Below are 21,884 nucleotides of genomic sequence, written 5' to 3'. Positions count from 1 at the left end.
TTCAAAACTTCAAAACCATAGGAAGGTTCTTCACACCCACACTCTTTTCCAAACATGGTTCCTCGTGGAAGCAAAAGTGGTTCTTCCACTGTATCGCTCAAAAAACCTTTGAAGCACCTTTATTTTTGTGTGTATGGCTGGGCAATATGACAGTATCACATAGCAAAGTATAATGTAATATTTTTGCAAGGTCAGCCTCGTCTACACTACTCTACTACAAGGAGTTCTGTATAGTACTGAACAAGGTTTCTTTGACTTATAGCAGTAGTGAACTCTTTCCTTGTACTTAGAGAACCATATTAACAGAGTTGAGTTGGGATGGCCCTAGACTGAAGAACTAAAGAAGCTTTTCATTTTAAATGAAGAACTACAATATTTATGCTGTTGACAACTAGAGCCTCTAATCATACAAACTTACATTCTGTTGGCCAATATTGCTGGGTTTTGGTATGTTTACGTCTTTAAAATGGGTATCAGTTACTAAATTTTCATAAAATATCAGGGACTTGTTAGCAGGTTTAATAGGTATGTTTAAACAGGGAAATCATCAAACTATGCTGAAGTGTGGCTCTCAAATACCGGAACTGGATGCCTCCTCCGTATGTGATTAAGTGCGAGTGTACAATATGTGTTTGTAAAATGTTGCCTTGTCTCAGGTTCTCAGAGCGCTGCATCGCTCGCTGTCTCTCGATTGGAGCAGGCCATGTCTGAGGTGTCTGCCATAAGCTCCACCCACAGGCAGGGCCCTGCATACATCTGGACCACCCTGGAGCGCATCTGGCTGCAGGCAGGTAAAGAAATGAGGACTCTTTGGGCACTCCGAGATCTTTAAACTGTCACAGAAGTTAATTAGCTTGTTAGGGCTTGTTCAGAAACATGCCAATGTAAAACTTCAGTAGACCTTCAGGAAGATTTAGCAGGCTCTGGACTGGTGGTGCACCCTTCTACTGTGCAACACCTTTTTGTTTTTTGCGACACCTGGGCTTGTTTTGCAGTGACACAGGGAACATTTCACTGCTAGAGGGCAGAATGGATTCAACAAAGAGGAAAGAGGATGTCTTCTACAGCAGGATACAGATCCTAAACAAACCTCAAAATCCACAGTGGGCTCAAGAATCTTACAGTTCTAGAAGGCTTTTGCTGGCATGAATGGGCGAAAACCAGCAGAGAACTATTGAAACTATTTGCTGGCTACAGAAGCATTTACAAGCTGGGATACTTGCAGAGGGGGGTCTAACTAAGTACTTTGCTTCGGGCCCCAGGGGTGTCATTAGACCCAATTTACTGGGGCACGTGTCCCAGTAAAATGTTGCTGTGCCCCACTAAAATCACGAAGGTAAAAAGTCAATTCTATCCTGAATTGCTGAGCAGAACTAAAGGACACGTCATGCAATTTTTGCCATAATTTCATATAATACCTCAGCTCAGTCAGAGCCAGTTCATTCTGTTTTCCAGAGTAATGGTCATTTGTAAATCCTTAAAAGAAAGTCAGCTACGGAACAGACAAGGTAATGATAGCGTATAGCTAGATGTTTTGGTTATAGCCACTTCTAACTGTATAATCTACCACAAATAGCAAAGGCATTTATTAACAAAAAGGCATCAGTTATATTAACATAGGCTTTATTTATGCTGGCTAGTAAAAGGGGCATTAATAACACAAGCTTGCAAAATGAGCATTGTGATATGGGCAATATATAGTTCTAGAGTCCTAGTTCAAGGGGAATATTTCATGCATGTTTGACAGTAATAACTATTATTATTATTATTATTATTATTGATATTAACTAGCAAAATTATTAGGCAAGCAGAGGGGTACAGATATGCCCCTCTAAATTAATTGTGTGCCCCAGTACAACAAATTTAGAAATACCCCTGTTGGGCTCCTTTCCTTTTTTCTATTTTGAGATTTGAGAAAATGTAGAAATTAGAAAATATAGAAAAATATATACATTTATACAAATATAAATTTAAGGGATTAAATGATCCCTAAGTAGAGCTGTTTAGTGGACAACCTATAGTGTGAAGCTTTAGAAAGACCATGAAGGACTGTGTGTCCCTGCTGTCACACATACATTTTTGCCATTGACACATAATTCTAATCTTCTGGTTGTAGCTCACATTGTGTCATGAATTGATGAATTGATCATGAGGATGAATGGGCCAACAGAAATGCTCCAAAGTGGCTTAGAATAAAATCTTTTTTCATTGACTTCCATTAGAAGTTTTTTTTCCTTCTCCTGGAAGGTTGCCATTTTGGAGATCCATGTTTCTCGCGTGACAGGAACAATATTCAGCTATGTATGAAGCTCCTTTCCCAGGGCTCTTGCTAAGGGTATTTGTGCCCTCTCACTTCCCATTCCATTCCCAACATTCCGATGCCATGGGCTCATTTCCTGCCTGAAATGAGCTGCATCCTTGTTTTGCATCAGCGAGAGAACAGCAAGCAGAAATCAGCCAGTGAGTGGCAGCCAGGCTGATGTAATACTGGAACAGAGCAGCACACTGCAGCTATTGCCCAATTCAGCCAGACCGCCCTATCGCATTTGGTAAAAAAAAGCAGTGAAAGCAGCACTCCTCTGTTGAGCAATAACAGGGCTGGCATGGGCTGTTATTACTGTAGCGTTGGTATTTTCTCCCAGTATGTCCACATCTTCTGTCTTAAATGAATGAGGACACTCGGGGGGTGGGGTGGGGGGGGGGGGGGGATTCTGCAGTGACGTGGGATCATCTTCTGTTATTCTGCAATCGCGTGTTTGTGTCGAATATGAAATCCGTGTTTCAGACTGAATCAAACTGAGAAGTGAAATCTGTTTTATACTGATGACTTGTTCATGAGTTCTGTTAACGTCTTTCCCCTCATATTCAGAACGGCTCAAAGCTTTAATCTTTATTTTCCCTCAGTGTATTAGCATGCCCAAATTATCCCATCTGTGCTCCTGAAACAACAAACACGCACACATACACACACACACACAGAGGCTTTAATGAGGATGTAGTAATATGGTGATGGGCAGCCGTGCGTGCCAGTACAGAGCTGTGTGTGTGAGTGTGTGTGCGTTTTGTGTTAGCCAGTGAGGATGGAGTGTGCAGCTGTCTGGGATAGCCCTCCCTGCGAACTCGGGCTGCAGCAGCAGCAGCAGTCACACATGGCCTTATTTAGCTGTAGAGATGAATATCCTCCACTGTTTGTGTGCGCGCAAGTATACATGGGCTAAGTAACCAGTGCCACATTGTAAAATGTCCAAACATAAAGAACCTAAAGCACACGTTAAATAAACATTCTGGATCTTGGCACATCATACTTACTTAGCCTAAATGAAGCAGTTGTTAATGATCTTCATAAGATAGCCTTAGCGATGCTGTACGTGTATTTCTGAACACACTCTGAACACGATAGTGGAGACACTTAAAGGAAGTTCAGTGTGTTGTATGGTCATTTGCTGTGCCCCATCTGTGGACAGTCTTTTTTAAGAAAGCATTTAGCTACTTGAAGTGGCAGCCATTGCTGACACATATGTGCAAATACACACACACAGCTTGTCTAGTCCCTGTAGAGAAGTACTATACAATGCCAACAGAATAGGACTCCCTGGAGCAGATCAACATGAACCTATTGGCACCATGCCTAATGCCACGCGTGGGCTAGAGGGGTATAAAGCCCCCCAGCACTGAGCTGTGAAGCAATGAACTGTGTTCTCTGGAATTATGGTGGTGCTCCATCTAATTGCTGTTGTTGCTAATTGCTGTTTCTGAATGCAATCACATCCTCACAGCAATGCTTCAAAATGTAGTAGAAAGCCTTCTTCCCTGGACAGTAGAGACAGTTCATCCAACAAAAGCAGAATAAACTCTTTTTTAATACCCTTAATTTCAGAAGAAGAGCAAGTGTCCAAATACTTTTGTCCATTTGGTATATATTTTTGTGTAATCTTAACATCCATCTAGCGAGTACTTTCATAGTTTGGACCATGTCCTCAGTGCATGCTTGGGGTATAAGAAGAGAATGTAGGACGTTAGGAGGGCAGTGAGCTCTGCAGCCAGCATTTCTGGCAGGTTCTGAGTGGTGCAGCCAGCTAAGCATTGGCTCTGTGGTCAGACATAGCTGTAGGTATAGCTGAGGTAGCATGCGCTAGTCTTCAATTTGCCAGCTTGGTGGTATTATGTGTAAAAGGGCAAGATCTGGGTAGCGGGTGGAATCAGACATGATAGAATCCCCTCTGAGGAACAGGGAGTAGATGGGGTGGGGTTGGGGTGCAGATGGAAGGTAAAAGCAGAAATTTAGAATCGATACATTAGAAGGCGAAGAATCTCCAGGCCTGTCTCATAACTCCATTTAACTAAACATCTGCCGTAGTGTGATACAGAGTAGCTCCTTTTCTATGTTCTGTGTCCATCAACATCATGAATTAATGGGGGCTTATGTTTACAGTCTCATCCTGCCTTATTTGAAATTGAAAAATGACTAAATACAACGTACAGTTTGCTTGCAGGGTGACAAAGTGAATTACTCATAATGTTAAACCGTCAATCTGACAATTACAAAAGTTAGCATTAGCTTAGTTAGGTGGATAATAGTCCGCTCTCCAAATTCAAGTTTGGCTGCTTAAAAGCCAACTTACTAACGTTTAGATGATAATGACTCGAGCGACTGGTGACTAATGCTTGAGCGACTGGCCCACTCACTAAGCTAGCCTTTGCTTAACTAGCTCAGCCACAGCTCCACCAAGTATCAGACAGCCCAGAGCAGCTGCTGTTGACGATAAAAACTTATGTCTAAGAAAGTGAAGTTGAGCGACTGCTGTTGGAGTGACAGATAGGCACAAAAATGCTGTGTTTGGACTAGAAGCCACCTCTTTAGGCATAGAGGAGTTAACTAGCAGGCTGAACACCTCAGCACAGGCCGTGTTCCAGCTAACTGAGGCTCAATTTTGGCCATGTTACATCAGACACGTCTTAACATCCTCATTTTGAGATACCATCATTTTTTTACCACCATAGCGTCCAAGCCTAGTATACACTCTTTGAAAAGGTTCTTGAGTGTTTCTTTGACAAAGGCAGTGGTTCTTCATCCTCATTAATCATCTGAATGCTTCAGTGGTAGAAAACCTTTTTTAAATGGTTCTGTACAGCACTTAGAAGGGTTCCACTACAGCAAGATCTAATTTCAGTAATATAAAGAACCCTCTTTCCTTAACTGAATACATAACACTGAGTAATACAGGGATATTCTGTTCTGCTGTCCCGCATAGTTCGGTCATTTCCATGCTCAAACACACCTACCCCAACTCATCTGTTTATTGCCAGGTCTAGTAGACAAGCTTGACCAGGAAAATGACCAAACTGTGCTGGACTTACTGTGCTGCCAAACTGTGCTGCAGTTAGAATACAGGTGTGGTATCCAGCTGGGACATGTATGGCACATGTATAACTATAGTCAGTGTTGATGTGTCTGTAAAACATTATGTGTTACAGAAGCAGCTGTGTTTTCACAATGTGTGTGTGTGTGTGTGTGTGTGTGTGTGTGTGTGTGTGTGTAGGTGAGCTGTTCATGGCGGACGGGCGGGTGAAGGAGGCACAGTTTTGCGTTCAGGAGGCAGGCGCGCTCTTCCCCACCTCCCACTCAATGCTGCTCCTGAAGGGCCAGCTGGCTGAGCTCAGAGGCAACGACGTTGAAGCCAAAAGCCTGTATGATGAAGCTCTGGCCATCAATCCCACAGGACAGCATATATTAATACACCTAGTGAGTGCCTCTCTCTTACATTCATACATACTACATTAACCCCTTAAATGCTTTGCTTATTTTTCAGTTATCAATCTTACCACTTAATATTCAGTGACTGCTATGAAACTAACATGCAAGTTATGTCATCACGAGAGTGAGGAATTGATGTGTGGGCCCACATGCAGACCTTCAGGAATTGAGGGACCTACATTAATACCACACACTACCACACACAGCAGCCAGCTCAGTCGTCATAATCATACTACATCACGTCTGTCTCAGTCGTTGTATATTCTGCCCACACACACACACACACACACATGCTCTAGGTTTCCCACACTAGACTCTTATACTTAAGGAGCAGAATCCAGTGTAGGTCCGGGGAGATGTAGCGCGTATCTGCCTTACAACTACATCTTAGGTCATATTCACACTTCGTCAGATTCATGTTGCATAATACATGTGATTTTGTAAGACACACACACACTCACACACACACACACACACACACACACACACACACACACACACACACACACACACACACAGCACCACTAGAGCTGTCATTCGGCACATCTGCAATATGTTCTCTGTAGTGTAAAGAAATGTGTACTGATGCCTGCAGAAAAGAGCAGGATATTAATAATACATTGGGCAAAAAGTTCAATTCCTACACAATGTGGACTAAAGTATTGGGACACCTGCTCATTTATTGCTTCTTTCAAAATCAAGGGTTTTAAAAAATAGTCATCGCTGAGAAACCCCTCTACTGTCCAGGGAAGGCTTTTGAAGCATTGCTGTGAGGACTTGATTGCATTCAGAGACAAGAGCGTTTGTGAGGTCAGGATGTTGGATGATCACCATCCCACCCCACCTCAACTACCCAGCTCATCCCAAAAGTATTGGATTGAGCACCATCATTCCAGAGAACACAGTTCCACTGCTCCACAGCTCAATGCTGGAGGGTTTTATGTTTATCTGCTCCACAAAGTCCTATACTATTGCCAGTACTTCTGTACAGGTTGTGGGTTTAATACCCACATATGCCAAGCTGCCACTTTAGGGCTTCTTGAGAAAGGCCCTCAATCCCCTCTGCTTCAGCGGCAACGGAGCATGGTTGACCCTGCGCTCCGGCTGACCCCAGCTTTCTAAGGAGATATGCAAGTATATAAGTATTATGATAAAAAATATTTTGTTTTGAGTTGCCATGATCCTATGTAGAACTGATGCCTTTCCTAAAGAACCCTTGAAGAACAAGCATTCTTTAAAAGTTCTTTATTAAAATGGTAAAAAGTTCTTCCATCATTATAAGCTGAAGAACCAGCTTCAGTGTGATATAGAACGGAAATGGCAAGCATATACAGGAATCTATGAACATGAAGTTCTGTTGGTTCTAACAGTAATAGTTTATATGATTAATATCATCTTAATATTATCAATATAGTTGTTATTATTTCATACTGTTATTAATATTTGTACACATTGTTTGCATATATAATTTTCTTTTTCATTTGCTGTATTATTTGCACCTTAAAAAATAGCTTTCAATTAATGAAAATATATCCTCTTTGCTCTAAAAGAGTGGCTCAGTTTCAGAGAAATGAAAAGCAGTAGTTTCACCCACTCACTCAGCTGAAACTTTTTGAGTGCTTTTGCTTTAGAGTACTGTCCATACTCAGTTTCACCTGCTTTTGCAGATGGTAACACCACACATAATGGAGCTGAAGACAAATCTCTCCTGTCAAAAGGACACCAGTTAGCACCAATCACTTTTGGTGTGCAAGACATCATCAGTCATACTTGTGTTGGAGTTCGTAAATCACCCATAAAAATCTTACTTCGCCGAGGTCTTAAGTTAAGTTTAATGTCATATGTGAGAAATAAACGGTTAGGAAAACTGTTGCTATGCAATGGCATCCTAAATCTGTATTAAAATTGTATTAAAATGTAACTGAACTGTGTAAACAAACTAAATTATAGGTAAACTACTAACTAAATCTGAGATAAACTATACAATTCTGTATTCCTTTATTTATTTGTCTTTGGAAACGGGGCTAGGGGGACACACCCTAAACATTATTCATTATTTATATCACATAAATGTATCATACGTCTCATAAATGTAATTTTACTGTTATAACTCATTTCAGCTCTCTGCAAAATATGCATATTGTCACTGTCATGCAAAAACCTTTCACTTGGACTTAATTAGAATAAAATGAACAGCTCTTCCTTACATTGTATGCCAAATTACACGACAAATGGACCAATAGAAATCATCCTCGATTACTTGGAATAAAATCTTTTACTTTGACTTCCATTGAAAGTTAAGGAGGTTTTTTCCTTCTCCTGTAAAGTTACAGTTTTGGACGCTACAAGATTTTTGTGTGACAGGCACGATATATATGTAAGTGCTTTGAGTACATAAGTTGACTCTGTTCCAGACTGTGGCAGAGAATTATTTCTGGCCACTTAAACATGAATTGCATCCTTATTCCTTCCACAACTAAAACGTTCAGAACTAAACGGGGACAACCAGTGATGCCAACTGCATCAGCTTTGAGTCAGTAGGTTTCTTCATCAGTTCCTGCACTGGTTCAGTATCCATTAGCATCTTTATATAGCCACAGCCAGCAAGGACCTCTGCAACCCCATGGTGCATGGTATCAAGAGAGCCATGCTGCTGGGCACATCACTTTGCTTCCCTTATGTGTATGGCGGCATGTCGCTAAAATCCAGCATAAAATCAATCAGGAAATCTTTGATAAAAGATTGCAGGGCTGAAGACTAGCTAAATCGCAGAGGAATGCAGGCAAGGGTAAGCCTATTGTTTTGTACTATTTCAAACAGTTTCTAACATTATTGTCCTGCTGAATGTTTCAGAATGCATAATTTCTTCACCTAGTGTTATTATTTCTGATGTATGTTCTAGTAGTGAAAATTTATATTCTCAACACAGCGTGTAGCTGGATCATGCATAAGACAAAGAATGAAAAATCCCTTACCCATTTCACATCAATCATTCTGATTGCCCCCCTGCTCAGTTCAGTTCCCTTCTTTATTTTCATAAAGCCCACCTTCCATACTTTGTTGTTGAAAAACTGCCACCACAACTGGCATAGATAGATCGAGCATCCCCTTCAAAAATGTTGGGAGGCCTGTCCATGTTGCATGTGCATGTTATGTTGAATTGCTAAAGGCAGAGATACTCTTAAAGAGTCAAACTCTCAAGATGCCAATGGTTGCTGTCATTATACAGGCAATTGATATTTCTTGCTCTTGGGCTCCCCCTACAATTGGAGGAGTATAATTCGTGCTTTGAGCCATTCCTAAAGAAAACGCTTTACACATGCATTTATGGACAAGCTGTATATGTACCAATATCTGAAGCGAAAGAAGCTTGTAGACTGAGGGGTGGAGTATTATTACAGGACAGTATTACATGAATGTGACTCGGGTCACGCAGCGTTACGCAGTTGTCACACCCGCTTCACATAGTTACAAGTTACATAGCACAGTTAACAGTGTGTCGAGCCCAAAGTATCAACGATAGAGATGCTGTTCTCCTTATTGCAAGTCAGTGGAGCATCCCTGTGTGTACAGCTTAATGACTAAGATGGTTAGCAGTGTGTCCCTCTAAGTCAGTGTGAAGGAGATCCAGTAACTGCCCCACTTCCTTCCACAGTTATGAAGGAGCAAATCTTCTGCAAAGTCGAATATTTTACATAAGGCAGTGCTGTATATGCTGCTTACTCCACTTGTGACGTACATAGCCCTTGTTTTCAATGTATCGCTAGAAACGTCACAGTATTATATGAGAATTGTGGTGTGGTGAAGTAGAAGTGATCTGCAGCTCCTCTTTTTGTACGCCACTACACTCGCAGTAGCATGAGGAGGCTGCTGTTACAGCCCACAGGGGTAGGTGAGCTAACATTAGCGCTGCCTCCACTCATTCTGACTCCATAATGTCAAGGCCTTCATTAGTCAGTGCTGGAGTAAGCGCAGCGAAAGCCGGGCCATTTTCTCCCTATATTTGGCCAATCGGAGCACATTTCCCTTGCTATATCTGGACAACAGACGTACTCTGTCAATCCCCAGAGGTGATAAAAACCTGAACTGCAGCCAGCTGGCTTCGCTGCATGCAGTTCACAATGTGTCTTCATTGCGAATCTGCAGCGGTGTTGTAGCTGAGCACCTGAATCCACTGCAAACTGACATCAGCCCTCCGCTTTAGGAGTGGGAGAAGTGTTCCTGTATGTCTTGCTTTCAACTGCAAAATGACATACTTCAGAAATGACTCAGTTCAGTGTTTGTACAGAACACTGCCAACTTTGCCTGAGCACAAGAATTTTGCTAATAGTTCTGCTAGTTAGAATGTCTGAAGGACATATATTTTGGATAGCAAGTTAAGGGGCTTCGGTGTTCTTAGTCAACCTTTTTTTTTAAATGTTGTCTGGGCTGTGCAACTGGGAGCCAGTCTTTCTTTTCTGCTCTGTTGTACCATTGTCTCTATTGTACCATGGCCTTATATTAAGAGTGTAGACCAGTTGAATAGAAGCCTAATTGTACAGAGTGACCCAGTCAATAGGAGATTGCTATTTCCATCCATAGTGATGCCATAGCCATCCGTGGTTGGGAGTCCAAGAGCATAGAGCATAATCTCTCTCTCATAGGGCCTCACTCTCTCTGGGTGGGTAGGATGGCCCTCCATCCCCCCCATCACCCTGTTCTCCTCCAGGTGCGTTCAGTAGAAGCAGTTCAGAAAGAAGATGTAGGCTGATTTCAGATCTGTGAGGAAACATGTGCTAGGGGAACATGTGATGGGGAAGTCCTAGTATGTGGGTGGGAACTGGAAATGACTCAATTAGGGGGAAAATCAGGAATGCCCTATTATGTAGTACAGTGTTCGTGAACGTCCTTTTTATAGGTGCTGATTCACGTACACACACACTACTAGCATGCACCCAACGTCAGTTTGATGTCAGACAGACGTTGCACTCTAACATTGAACAGAAGTTCATTTTAGTGACTTAACACCATGACTTCACACTAGTGTTTTTGTTCGGACCCAGGAGCACTTGCTCTGAGTTTGGTATGTTTGGAGCAATCCAGAGAACCAGTACTTTTAATCGTTGGAGCTGTCCAGAGTACCGATCTCTAGTCCTCCTAAAATTCATGTAGGGTTGGGTCATTTTGTCACAAGCTACACCTTCTTCTCCTATGAGAACGGCTCCTTGTTTGCAGGTGTCCCTGCATGGTGAAATGCCACAACTCCAGAAAGTGCCGTTCTTTGCTGCTTAAGCATTTGTACCCAAGGAAAATAAGGAAACGGATGAATCCAGGTCCTACCCTTTCACTGAAAAGTGACGTTTGAAATTGAGCTTGATCCACGTGTTCGTATGTGAAAGCAAACCAGTGATAATGTGCCACTCCCTAAAGCGAGCCCAGAATCGGTCCTGGGTGCGGACCTTTGTCCTTTGTGCGAAAACGCCTTGAAATTAAAAAACAACTTATCAATGTCTAACATTAGGTGTTTGGACGTTAATATTATAAGGCTGAGCAGATGTTGGTTTTCGGTCACTAAATGTTGGTATTTTATGTCATTTTATGTATTTTATGATGTTGGTATGTGATATACATTGATACAATGAACCAGATTACATCTGTCAGCGTTGGCCAGATGGGCATGCACACATATACATTAAGCTTAAATCCAGGTACCAGCGCTGGATTTTGTAATCAACATCCACTAATTGAACTGTTGATTGAACTGATTGTTCACCTGGTGTCACACCTTTTTCTATCCTGAACTGGATAATGGCTTCTGGACCTTTTTTTAGTTACTGTATATGTAAAGATGTGTGTGTGTGTGTGTGTGTGTGTGTTTGGCTGACTGTTCTGGGCAGCTGGTTGGGTGTCTTGGGGGATGAGTGCAGAGTGGGTTGAGTCAAACTCAGTGAAACTCTCTGCCCTTGTGTCATATGAGTTTAACCACATTAGATCAGCTATGCTGCTTCACTGCATCTTACTGTGACTCAGCACTGGCTCTGTGTCTCTGCCCTGCTGCACAGACACACATTCACCCAGGCATATACACACACACACACACACACACACACATATACTCTCACTCTCTTTCTTTCTCTCTCTCTCTCTCTCTCTCTCTCTCTCTCTCTCTCTCAAGCACACGCTGGATGGGGTTGGCTGTGAGCTGATTAGATAATGCAAATACATTATTTATAACACTTCACTCCTTCTCAGGCCTTTATGGGATTGCCTAGCAACCAGGGAATTGTATTTCACCACCAAGAGGTCTGCTAATGAGGGAGAGATAGAAAGAGATACACGGATTGAGAGGTGTGTGCATGTGTGTGTGTTCTTTTATAAGCAATGTTTCTGTGTGTGAATGTCTGTATATATATTCAACACCATTTACCTGGGAGTGAAGTGTGTAGAAACACTATATACCATTAGGATAAATACAAACACAAATGAATCTAGTACAAATAAGTAGTAGTTACTGATACCCTGTAAGAGCATAGGCGTGGTTTCTGTTCTTCTTTAGAGAGTCCAGCCATGGCATGGCCAAACCAGACAAACAGGCTGCCTTCACTGAGAGATTCAGTACTGTGCTACAGAATGACACAACATTTGGCAAATGCCTAAACACTAATTCTAGGCTAGCATCATAATATACACAGATGACAGGTAAAGTAAAAAAAATACATTGATTATATTCATCTACAGTGGCTCCTGTCAAGGTGTGGGAAATAGTTTAGGCAGCAAGTGAACAAGTCAGTTCTTGAAAGTGAAGCAGTAAAAATGGGCAAGCATAAAGATCTGAGACACAAATCAAAGTGTGATGGTTAAACGACTAGGTCAGAACATCTTCAAACCTGCAGGCAGGTCTTTGGTTTTTCTGGTATGCAGTGGTCAGTACCTTCCAAAAGTGGTCCAAGAAAGAACAACCGGTGAACCAGCAACAGGGCCATGGCCATGGCCGCCCAAGACTGACTGATGCTCATGGAGGCCACACCTCATAAATCCCAACTCTTATTCTTACCTTAACCACAGTGAAGTGATGAATCCTCAATGTTTCTTCAGTAAATTCAGACCATTATGTTTTTAATCTTCAAAAAGTTCATAAACAGCAGGCAGGATTTTCTTCAACACACTCTTTTGTGAAAAAAACAACTGAAATAGTCATGTTTTTGGACAGAAATATTCCGCCTATCTGGTCGTTTCTATGTGAGATCATGTTGTACTGTAAGTAACTAAGTGAGAAAAAATTACCTGATTTCCAAAAGGCAGAAAGTTTTATTGTCTATTGTTTAGCAAAAGTTTGGCCACCCTGCATGTTGGCCGCGCTCTCCACGGCGTCTCCAGACTCTGTCACATCTGTCACATGTGCTCAGTGTGAACCTGCTTTCATCTGTGAAGAGCACAAGGCACCAGTGGCGAATTTGCCAATCCTGGTGTTCTCTGGCAAATGCCAAGCGTCCTGCACGGTGTTGGGCTGTGAGCACAACCCCCATCTGTGGACGTCAGGCCCTCATACCATCCTCATGGAGCCGGTTTCTAACCATTTGTGCAGACACATGCACATTTGTGGCCTGCTGGAGGTCATTTTGCAGGGCTCTGGCAGTGCTCCTCCTGTTCCTCCTTTCACAAAGGCGGAGGTAGCGGTCCTGCTGCTGGGTTGTTGCCCTCCTACAGCCTCCCCCACATCTCCTGGTGTACTGGCCTGTCTCCTGATAGCACCTCCAGCCTCTGGACACTACGCTGACAGACACAGCAAACCTTCTTGCCACAGCTCGCATTGATGTGCCATCCTGGATGAGCTGCACTACCTGAGCCACTTGTGTGGGTTGTGGAGTTCGTCTCATGCTACCACGAGTGTGAAAGCACCACCAACATTCAAAAGTGATCAAAACATCAGCCAGAAAGCATAGGTACTGAGAAGTGGTCTGTGGTCCCCACCTGCAGAACCACTCCTTTATTGAGTGTGTCTTGCTAATTGCCAATAATTTCCACCTGTTCCATTCCATTGGCACAACAGCATGTGAATTGTCAATCAGTGTTGCTTCCTAAGTGAACAGTTTGATTTCACAGAAGTTTGATTTACTTGTTATATTGTGTTGTTTAACAATATTTTTTTTGAGCAGTGTATTTAGGCTGGTGGACTTTAAATTTTTGATCAAATTTCATTACCTGAAAATCTTCGCATAGCCTTCTCCTTCTCCTGCCACATTGTGGACATCAATTATTTGAACTTTCATAGTACTAGGCAGCTGATTAGAGTATCTTATGGCTGCTGATTATTGGGAGATAGTTAAAAGTTTGAGTCCAACTTTTGCATCAGTTGGCCTTTCTTAATGATAGTGAATAAGCCATAGCCTTAGCAAGCTGATTAATGCCTAAGATCTTGGTAAAAGTCATCTGAGATCTCAAATCTCTTGGGGTGCCCAAACATTTGCATGCAATATACTAATATTACACTAATATTGTTTCAAATATTAAAAATAATGTCTTTGACTAATCCTTTTGGAGATCAGTTCACCTTCTACTCACTTAACCATTCATAGTAACAGGGGTGCCCAAACTTTAGCTTACCACTATAGGTTTGTGTTAAATGTCATTTTAGTTATTCTTCTGAGGAAATATTCAATTATGCTTAAAATATGATTTTCTTGCATTCTCACATTTTCTTGCATTTCATAGTTGTGTGTGTGTGGTGGAATCAGTGGAGCTCTGCTCTCTCTGCCGTACTATAATAACTGGTGACAGTGGCTCAGGTAAAAGCAGCTGATCCACACAGGGATCATATACCCATCCAGTGGGATTAGCAGGTTCAGACACGGGTCTCTGCTGGGCTGTGACCCGTCACGGCCTGAGAAAGCTGCTGGATTTCTGAGCCGCAACACCACCACTCACCCTCACTGTGCGCCAGCGACCCGTTAAACATCAACACACAACACTGCCCCAAAGCTTCCTGGTTGACGTCACCCTTACTCTTCATGCTCTGTTGATGTTCTCGGTGCTGGTGTCGTCCCATGCAGTTTTTAGAAGACTCTGAGGTCGCAGCCCTAACAAGTCAGTGATCTGCAGGCGGGTTCAGCGTGGCCTAGTAGTCGTTGTGGCCTACTTTAGAGAGTCAGAGGCACTGTCTAGGACATGTTTACAGTAAACAACACTGTATTCTAAGATTTTGACTCTGCAACAATGCTCATGTTCCACTGCATAAACATGTACAAAATCACATCCACTGTTAGAAAAGCTGCTGTTTGCAAGATTTCTTCTGTTATAGGTATAAGTAGTAGCATTACTTGAGCCGTCTGCCTTGTATAGCCTAAAATATTAATTTTTCATTGTCTAATGCTGTCATAAACTGATAGCAATAATGCTTATAGGAATGAAATACTGGTAGGAACAAAAAGTTCAAAGAATATAGTCTATGAACAACGTCTTTGATTGGTATGTGGAATTTGCTGGATCATTTACACTGACCAGCCATAACATTAAAACCATCTGCCTATTCCAGGTCATACTGCCTGCCATTAGCAGCCATAGTGCTGCCAGAACAGCTCTGACCCAGGTCTGGACTCCACAAGACCTCTAAAGGCCTTCCTTAGAATACTTTTGCTAGAGTACTGACCAGTGTTCCCTGGTGTTTTGGAGAGCTCTGACCCAATCGTCTAGCCATCACAATGTGGCCCTTGTCAAAGTGGCTCAGATTCTTTAGCTTTGTGGCACTTTCTGTTTCTCTTTCCAGCTTTCTGGCATAAATGGCCTGCTGGGCACCTCTACTATGCCATTGGGAGGCACTTAATGTGCGAGAAGTATAGCGTTTAGTTCGGCAGCTCTAGAACATCCTGTGAAGTTAGCGGTTTTCAAGATGCTACAGGATATATATACAGACTTTCTTCCTCTGTTGGCAGATGCCATTTGATTGAAGGACTTCTTATTCGATGTTACAGCTAATGTTACATACTGCATATAGCCACCTGCTTTACCAGAGGGATATGTAGTAAACTAATGTCAGTTTTTTCTTAGTAAGTTTAAAGCACAAATTATTTAAATGGGAGGCCACATGGAGGCCACAGGAGGGTTCACAGGTATGACATAGGATAGGTCCGAATTTTCCATTGCTTATTGAATATGGGCCAACTTCCGTCAACTCCTTGCAGTTCTGTATTTCCACCAGCGAGGGCTCCAAAGTGCCAAACATACATAGTGCTGTTTCAGTGTAGCTAATCTACTACCTAGCTTTGTAAGACGTCTGGAGAGGCGCTGCCATCATCGCGTCATGTGGGTCAACTTTCTGTCCTCCTCAGAGAAGTTGCATGTGGATCTTCAGTCCACACAGTGCACTGTTGGGTATTCCACGTCTGCCAGGGTGTAGGTGTTTGTACACTGCCTGTTGTGGTGTCCTGTGGGATTATACGAACGTACAGAACGTTCTTCTTTGTGTTATCAGACACCACTACAATAAGGCCAACTCCCAGGAGCAGTGCAGTGTATAGTGACTAGGGCAGTTTCAGGCATAGCCATTGGCTTTGTCTCTGTTATCTGTTTTGTCAACAAGTGCCAGCTATCTTGTCCTGTGTTTTGGAACTGTTTTATAGGGGTAGACAATTATTTCTAGTAAGGGGAATTGCAAGCACCTATTTCACCAGCTGGTAACATCTCCTTTTCTCATGTGAACGCTGGGCTTCCTCTCTTTCCTCCATCTCTCTGAGACCAGGAGTCGCTCTCTTCTTCTGCTCTCAGCTTTTGAAGTGCCCGCATAATCAGCAGCCATCTGTTGCCGCTGAGAAATAGCAGAGCTCCCTGTGTGTGTGTATGCGTGTTTTCCCTTTCTCGGTCACTTCCCCCCTCCCTTCCCCAGCCTCATACCTTTAGTTTAGCTTCTGTGTGTGTGTGTGTGTGTGTGTGTGTGTGTGTGTGTGTATTAGGGTAGTACTTGAGTCTATGTGCTTTGACATGAAGGACCTCGTAAATGTAATTGCAGTGTGTGACTGTGAGGCTAAAAGGAACAAGTTCTACCACGTCTACACACACAAATACATACATACATTCCTTCTCTCTCTCACACACACACACACACGCACACACACAACCACACTCCTCCCTGAAATGACTCAAAAGCCAATTTCATGCTCCATACAGATGACCTGGTTCTGCTGTCCCCCAGTCTGCATTCTCTACAGCAGCACAGACGGGGCCCGAACACAACTAGAACTTAAGCAGGGTTTTTAAACAGCATGTAAATCTCAAATAATCTGTTTCGAGTTTGTGCTCGATGATACAGAGCAAAAGCTTGTAGAATCGATGACTGCCTAAGATCTGGAAGCCGTGGACATCACCAAATACAAAAGAGTTTCCTCCTCCTTGTTCATGGGTCTTTCTGCCTTCAGTTTTGTCTTCAGTAAGTGAAAAGCTGCTCAACGGGGTTTCTGAGTTTGCTATTTTCGTTTTGGGTCTGTTAACCGCCATCCTATGAGCTTTGCAGCCTTAAACTGAAACTGAGCAGAAATAACAGCTCTATACACTTCAGAATCCCTCCCGCTAATTCTGTCAGCAGCCACATCATCAGTAAACACCAGTGACCCAGTTCCATTGGCAGTCATACATGTCCACACAATGACAGTGCCTCCTCCATGTTTGACAGATGATGTGGCATGTTTCAGGTAACAAATATTAAGGCCAGATTTGTCACACTACGCCTAAAACTATTGTTTTTAATGAAGGTATCCCGACAGAGCACTTTGCCTCTTTGGCTGTTTGATTCCTCAGCACACCAAACGCATTATTACATGATGATACCACAAACATCAATAATATATGACTTCTAATGAAATGCAAGAATTCCAATATTTAAAAACGTTTCGAGTAGGCTGGCTCTCTACAGCTTATTGAGGTCACGTCTTGCTCACAAGAAACTCCCTTGTGGGAGATAACGATAAGGATGATCAACAAAGTTGGGAAATACCCAGTGACTATCTGCCACTAGTCACAGATATTTTTAAAGATAACCACAAACCGTCTTCCGGTAGAGCTTGAAGTCAGTTTTAACTTGAACAAGAGCTTCTATACAGAATGTCTATAGGCACTCTCATTTCAGCGCTCTTGGTATGGAGGTAATCTTGGTTTTAAAGAATGTAGTTCCAGAAATGGACAGGCTGTTTTAGATGTTTTCCATCAGTCTAAAGAATTCTGCGTTCATCTACTTCAGTTGTCATCTGTTCTCTTCTAGGCCTTTAGGTGTTGCTGAGCTTACCAGTGCATTTTTAAGAATGTACCAAATTGTTGATTTGGTCAGTGTTAAAGTTCCCTGCTATCTCTCAGAGTACAGCTTTGGACTGCATATTGAGAGTTGTTCCCATGACTGAAGACACACTTGAGACCAACTCAAGACCTTTTATCTCCTTCATTTGTCATAAAATAAGGAGGGAATAGGAGGCCACTACTGGCTATAAAATCTGTCAATTTCCCCCCCTTTTTCTCCCAAAACCCACCCGTTCACAGCTCAGGGGCGAGAGCACCCTCTATGGCCAGTTGTGCTCTCTTGGTCTCCGGTCGCTGATGGCAAAGTGACATGAATTACTTTTAAGCCTGTGAAAATTACAGCCACAAAAATAGCTGTAATGCCTACATATACCCCTTGATTGCCACTAAGGTGGGGTAAATTACAGATTACATTAAACAAATTGTGAAAGAAATGTGTCACTGTCCAAATATTTATGGACCGGATTGTATGTTATTTGCATGCCTCTGCCTGATTTGCTTACATATTTTCCTTAAATCATTTTAGCAGCCATGCCCTGTATGACTGATAGAGAGAGCGAGAGACACCCAAACACAGATGACAAACACTAAACATGAAAAAAAAAAAAAATTCAAAGATTTGGTTTCTCTGTATGGAAAGGACCTGCTAATGCAGGTCTTTATGAGCAGTGGTGACTGCCAGAGTATGAGGGACAGTACGAGAGACAGCCAAACACACTCAAACTGTCACTGTGAGGAAAATCAAAGAGAGAGAGTGAAAGAGAGAGATTGTAAGTACAGTCTGCATAACAAGACACGCCTGCCTGACCCCAGGCATACTCTGAGTGAGTGTGTGTGTGTGTGTGTGGTGGGGGTGTATTCACTTGTATAAGTGTTTGTGTGAGTTGCCTTTGGGCCAGCTGAGTTGTGCCATGCTGTGATGTTAAAATCTCCTGCGCTCTATGAAGACAAGTATCAGGGAGGTTTGTTACGCTGAGCTGACCACTGTTATCTCCACACACACTTGCATGTGCACTTGCACTCTCTATGTATGATTTGAATACAAACTTTTATTTATAGAAAGAACACACAAATCAGCACAAACACACTTACAGCTTTCAGTGCTAGTGGTAGACTCATCACTGCACACATAGGAATTTGACCTCTGCCTTTAACCTATCTGTGCAGTGATCACACACACATACACACACTCACTAGAGAGCATTCACACACTACAAGGAATGGGGGCTGCATGTGCTCGGAGCAGACCTCACATTCTGACAGTGTAGCCCAAAAAAAACATCTGCACACACTACCAAGTCCTGCCAAGTCCATACACACACACACACAAATACATCAACATATTCACTCTTACTCTTACACTCATATCCACTCTCTTTCTCTACGTGACTCAAAAGCCAATTTCATGCTCCATACGGACGACCTGGTTCTGTTGTCCCCCACTGAACACAAGCTGCAGCACAGCCTGCGTTCACTACAGCAGTGCTGATGGGCCTAAACACAAAAAGAACCAAAGCAAATGTTATTCAAATAGCATGTAAAATTCAACGATTCAGAGTTTCAGACTCCCAGAAGCAGTTTCTGCATGAAATTGCACTGAACAGACTCAAACTTAAACAGAACTGCACAGAAAATAGTTCAGAAAGTACGGATGGACACATGGATAAATTAATTAATGAATGGGTGAACAAATAAACGGACGGCGGACAGATTAGCTGACATACTCACTGCTGACTCTGCTCACTGCCAGCATTTTTATTATTTTCAGTCCACAGGACTTCGGACAGGAAAGGTTTTCTTCTGATGATTCTTTAATGAAGGTCATACTTGTGCAGGGGTTGCTGCACAGTAGAACAGTGCACCACCGATGCAGCATCTGCTAAATCCTCCTGAAATGTGGGTTCCGATTTGCCTTTCTGGCAATCTACACGGCTACCTGAAATTATTTTGCGACACTATATGTCCAATCTATATATATATATATATATATATATATATATATATATATATATATATATATATCCAGATGTGCAAATGCTTACATGCAACTTGTCTAGTCTCTAAAGAGAAATATTGCCAATAGAAAAGGACTCTCTGGAGCAGATCAACATAAACCTATTGGCATCATGCCTAATGCCAGACATGGGCTAGAGGGGTATAAAGCCCCCAAGCATTTTCTTGTTCTTTGGAATGGTGGTGCTCTATCCAATGCCTTTGGAATGAGTTGGGGATGAGGTGAGGTGGGCTGTTGATTATCTAACATCATGACCGCACTAATGCTTCTGTTGCGAAATGCAATCAAATGTTCACCAAACACCAAACTCTATAGTAAGCATTCCCTGGATAGTACAGTCAGTTACTCCAACAAAAGTAGGATAAACTCTTTTTAACTTTGCAAGAAACTAGCTGCCTTCTGCTTTGAGGGCATCAATTATTTTAGTTCTGCTAGGCAGTGCTAAGCAGATGCTTAGAGGAGCCCACTTCATGCGCGCTATACAAAGTAACAGACCCTTAGAATTAGGTGACCAAACTTTTGCATGCCACTGTATATATCCTTTGCCCTTAAGAGCAAGATTAGCCTACTTAAGAGAATAAAACATGGATTTAGGCTCCCCAGAGCTGTAAAGGGTCAATCTTACCCTTTCAGGTTGGAACACCGCTGCTATACAAACAATACTCCTAGTGCCTCGTTTTCCTACCAGTTAATTAGGATTAGAGCATTTGCTAAATGCATAGCAGCAGCAGTTCTGACTGCCAAACCATGGTAGACAGTGAAGGACGCATCTAAAAGCTGTAAATGTCGAATGTCTAATCTAACAGGATCTCTCTCCATCTCCCTCTCCCTTCCTCCGCAGGGTAAGATCTTGGTGCGCACAGGCCGGGTGGGCCTAGGAGAGAAGGTTTTGCGGGATGCCGTGCAAGCCCACAGCGTGTCCCACGAGGCGTGGAGCGGCCTGGGTGAGGCACTGCAGAGCCGGTCCAGCGCTCAGGCGCCTGACTGCTTCCTCACTGCGCTGGAGCTGGAAGCCAGCTGCCCCATTAGGCCCTTCACCATTATCCCCAGAGAACTTTGAGAACACGCCCCGAGGGACTCGCACACATATGTTAATGCACATGCACTGACACATATATTCAACAATGCACAAACGTGCACATTTTATGAATGACGAACTTCATCCCCTTTTCCATGTCCCTGTTTTTTCCTGATTGTCGTGCATCTTCACTTTTCGATGGTATTAAATTTATGTCAAAGGACCCTTTCCAGAATGATCATAGCTACTGTGAACACACTGTAAACATTTCTTCATTTTTTGTGTTATTAGGGTATTATTAATGTATTTCAATTGAGTTTCATGCCTCCCTCATGCTGAATCACATATTTCATATATTTATATGACATGTTTATGTATTTATGACACACAGCTGCACAGACAATCTCTTATGGTGGCTAAAAATTACTCACGTGTACCAAAAACCGGGATGCTTAACACTCCCACTGACACACAGTTCTAAACACTGCTGCGCAGAACTGTATCCGTCTTATGGACAAATACTCCAGTTGTTTAGACACTGTATTGTCTGCATTTCAGCGCTCCTTCAAACATCACTCCTTTTCATAAAGAATGATTCCAGTGATTCCAGGAGCTTCACGTGTTGTGTGTGTTTAATGTGTGCATGTGTGTGTTTGCGTGTGTCTAATTTGCTCTCATTCGTTCCACGCCAGTGTCCACAGCTCTGTAACACTAGCGCTGTGGCTCAGTGAGATCTTATGTAATGTTTCCAGTGCTGCTGTGAAACTGGAAGCCCAGTTTTTCTTTCTCCGAGGCTGCTGTGGTTGCCTAGCAGCCTGGCCTGTGTTTAAGTTACTGGG

At 42.6% G+C, this 21,884-nt stretch overlaps 1 protein-coding gene across 1 annotated transcript in view; it reads left to right on the top strand.

Annotated features, from left to right (window-relative positions):
• The window catches only part of ttc7a (tetratricopeptide repeat domain 7A), a 64,758-nt gene extending 43,109 nt beyond the window's left edge, over nucleotides 1-21,649 (top strand). Inside the window, exons 18-20 of the mRNA XM_072676857.1 lie at nucleotides 657-791; nucleotides 5,541-5,743; nucleotides 20,869-21,649. Coding sequence (XP_072532958.1) covers nucleotides 657-791; nucleotides 5,541-5,743; nucleotides 20,869-21,087 — 557 coding nt within the window. The 3' untranslated portion in view covers nucleotides 21,088-21,649. The remainder of the gene's footprint in view (nucleotides 1-656; nucleotides 792-5,540; nucleotides 5,744-20,868) is intronic.
• Nucleotides 21,650-21,884: the final 235 nt, after the last annotated feature.

Source organism: Salminus brasiliensis, chromosome 4 (assembly GCF_030463535.1).
Source record: "Salminus brasiliensis chromosome 4, fSalBra1.hap2, whole genome shotgun sequence".
In the NCBI taxonomy this organism is placed as follows: Eukaryota; Metazoa; Chordata; class Actinopteri; order Characiformes; family Bryconidae; genus Salminus; species Salminus brasiliensis.
Note: the sequence above shows the minus strand (reverse complement) of the source record. Positions and strands in the feature narration are given on the sequence as shown.